The 2,593-nt window shown below is 38.1% G+C and overlaps 1 protein-coding gene across 1 annotated transcript; it reads right to left on the bottom strand.

Moving 5' to 3' along the window:
* Nucleotides 1-444: 444 nt before the first annotated feature.
* LOC131685780 (zinc finger protein 184-like) lies at nucleotides 445-2,593 on the bottom strand. Its single transcript, XM_058969723.1, has 4 exons — nucleotides 2,438-2,593; nucleotides 2,216-2,336; nucleotides 1,153-2,101; nucleotides 445-1,087 (listed from the first exon to the last, which is right to left on the bottom strand). Exons 1-4 carry the CDS (start codon nucleotides 2,449-2,451, stop codon nucleotides 996-998), a joined length of 1,176 nt encoding a protein of 391 aa, XP_058825706.1. The 5' UTR covers nucleotides 2,452-2,593; the 3' UTR covers nucleotides 445-995.

Genomic DNA, 2,593 nt, shown 5'->3' with positions numbered 1-2,593 from the left:
CGCATTTGATGCAAACATTATATTAATGCGGGGCTGGTTGATGGAATGATGGCTTTGGAACAAGGTTTGCCCTGTATACAAAATGGGTCATCAGAAGTCAATCGAGCCAACACCTACCCAAATCCTGGAGCTAAGTTATTTGTATGAATAAATATATGGAAACATCTTTTTGTTCTGTAAACAGCTGCCAGCCAATAGGAGTCGGGATGCTTAATGCTGATTTCGTTTCGATCAGAACCGCTCCAGGTTCGCTCGAAACTTTCATTTTTTAAAAAAAATTGTAAGCATTAGAGCGAACCTAGAGCAGAAAATTTTAAAACCAATAGGATACTTTGAACAGGGATCGTTGCAAGCTTCAATATGTTTCGGTAATTCTTATCTGTCAAGAAGTCTTCATTATACAGACATACGAATAGTTATAAACAACACAGCGCTTCTGTTAGAATTAGTGAAATTCGGTTTCATCGTTTATTTTTCCGTTAATAAGGGCAATGTTCGCGTGATATTCCTTCTCAAAGGTTTTGATATTGCAATGTTTTCACTAAATTACTATACAATAAGCTCAACAGTACAATAAAACTTATTCTATAATTTACAATTCTTTGAGTACGGACTAGATAATAAGTTATTAGAAAATAAATACAATGACTTAGATAGTTTACATGCTTCTCGTCGTAGCAGGATTAGAACTTTATGGAGTTATTTTAGCATAGAAGGTTTGCTAATTGTGCTTCTATTGCGCACTTGACTACAGTGCAAGCTTTCGTATTAACAAATATGCATACCAATTTTACATCCTAAAATGCTCGTTTCTTTGATAAGGTAAATGCACAAATTTTGGCGGCTAGTTATATGCGCATATGAAATATCTAACAGTTTCATTATTCAATTTCACTGGTCCTTAACAATATGTATCAGTGGACGTTACCATTAACTGGTAATACCTCTTGGTTGTTAGCGCACTTCGCGCTCTTCGGTTAGTAAAACTTACCAGTTCAATCTCGATCATGCAGTTTTCGATGCCGTTTCAAGTTAGACGAACACGAAAATTTCTTCAAGCAGACGTCACAAGTATATGGGCGCTCACCTGTAATAGTAATTTAACATTTTTCCGGAGAATCGCTTTTTTAAAAAACCATCCTAATTACTTACCGGTGTGGGTTCGGTAGTGCAGTTCCAAACTGCGTGCATTATCGAAAACCTTAGTGCATGTGGTACATCGAAACGGGTTTTCGTCGCTGTGTACACGATAGTGCGTTTTCAATGTCGAGGCGTTGAAAAATGATTTAGAACATATATCGCACTTGTACGGTTTTTCACCGTCGTGAAGAAGCATGTGCTGGCGGAGATCGTTGAAAGATTTGTGGCATACATGACATTCGTGGCTATTGACACGAGTCGCTGGAGTACGATTCATCGTATTAGCTGATTGTCCAGCCACTAGTTTTCCGTTTCGATTGATGGTATTATTATTGTTAACGTTAGCGCTTGGCGTTGTATTTATCTCGTTATTGACTAGACGATATTGTTGTGCAACGTGAGTGCTTTTAATAGCTAGTTTTTGTGAATATTTCACCTTCGAATGTATATATTCCACATGCATGTTTAAATTCTTAGCAAAGTGAAATGTTTTGGGACAGTAGAAACATTTAAAAATCTTTTCTTCCTTGTGACTAGTTATGTGCTTTTCAAGCTGTTCTAGGACGACAAATTCAGCCGAACAGAATTCACATTTAAATAGAGGAACTAGAGCAGAATGATAGTTGGAATCCAAATCGTTGCTTGTTTTGAATTCTCTTTGAAAGGAGCTGTCCCGCCTAAGAGTACAATCTAGTTGGTTTTCTTCCGGGACGTCGTTCGACTCAGATTCATCCCATTCTTCGAGGTCAGCCTCATCGATATCATCATCATCATCATCTTCCTCATCGCCGGTGCCGATGATAAAGTCTGGCTCTGTTTTAATCACAATTTCCGGTTCGAGGAAGGTCGATCGTAGGTATTCGTCGTTTTGGATACACTGTTCGCGAAACAGATGAAAGTTCTCCACCTTTGCTTTGCACTGTATACAGATAGAGGTTGGATGCCCGTGCTTCGGTGATACCTGCAATAGTACCGATCATCTGTAATCTATGTATGCTGATTATCTTCTATTCATTGGTGTGATAATCCTTCATTATATCGTCTCAAAACACACTGGAGAAAATGATGTACAAACCTTCACCGTTGTGCAGTCATAAATTATCATTTGCAGCAGTTCACTCCCGCTACCAACAAAAATAGATTCCAAGTTGTCATCTTCGGACAAGCAGAGCCTGCAAATGTTTTCTATTTTTGCACTAGAAAAGGGAAGATTTTTTTGGTTCACCAAATGTTATGTAGTGGGCAGTTCTACCGGCCAGGAACGCCCAATTGATATGATACATTTTGCAATACTTACTGAAAAGTACTCATGTTTTATCCAACTTCATTTGCGTGTTTGAATTTGGAACTGCTGGCAAATTTGTTGAAAAATTACAGAATTTTTCTCGGCAAAAAATATGTTTACTCTGGTTGTCGGCGATGGTTGAAGCTGCTGTCAAGAAGAATTTATGAA

The sequence above is a fragment of the Topomyia yanbarensis genome, chromosome 2 (assembly GCF_030247195.1).
Source record: "Topomyia yanbarensis strain Yona2022 chromosome 2, ASM3024719v1, whole genome shotgun sequence".
Lineage (NCBI taxonomy): Eukaryota > Metazoa > Arthropoda > Insecta > Diptera > Culicidae > Topomyia > Topomyia yanbarensis.
Note: the sequence above shows the minus strand (reverse complement) of the source record. Positions and strands in the feature narration are given on the sequence as shown.

Bases quoted from the DNA above. Each gene is read 5' to 3' on its own strand.
- LOC131685780 (XM_058969723.1), bottom strand. The intron at 2,102-2,215 runs GTTTGTACATCA...GTACTATTGCAG, and splicing joins ATGACTGCACAACGGTGAAG to GTATCACCGAAGCACGGGCA. The intron at 1,088-1,152 runs GTAAGTAATTAG...TTACTATTACAG, and splicing joins GCACTACCGAACCCACACCG to GTGAGCGCCCATATACTTGT.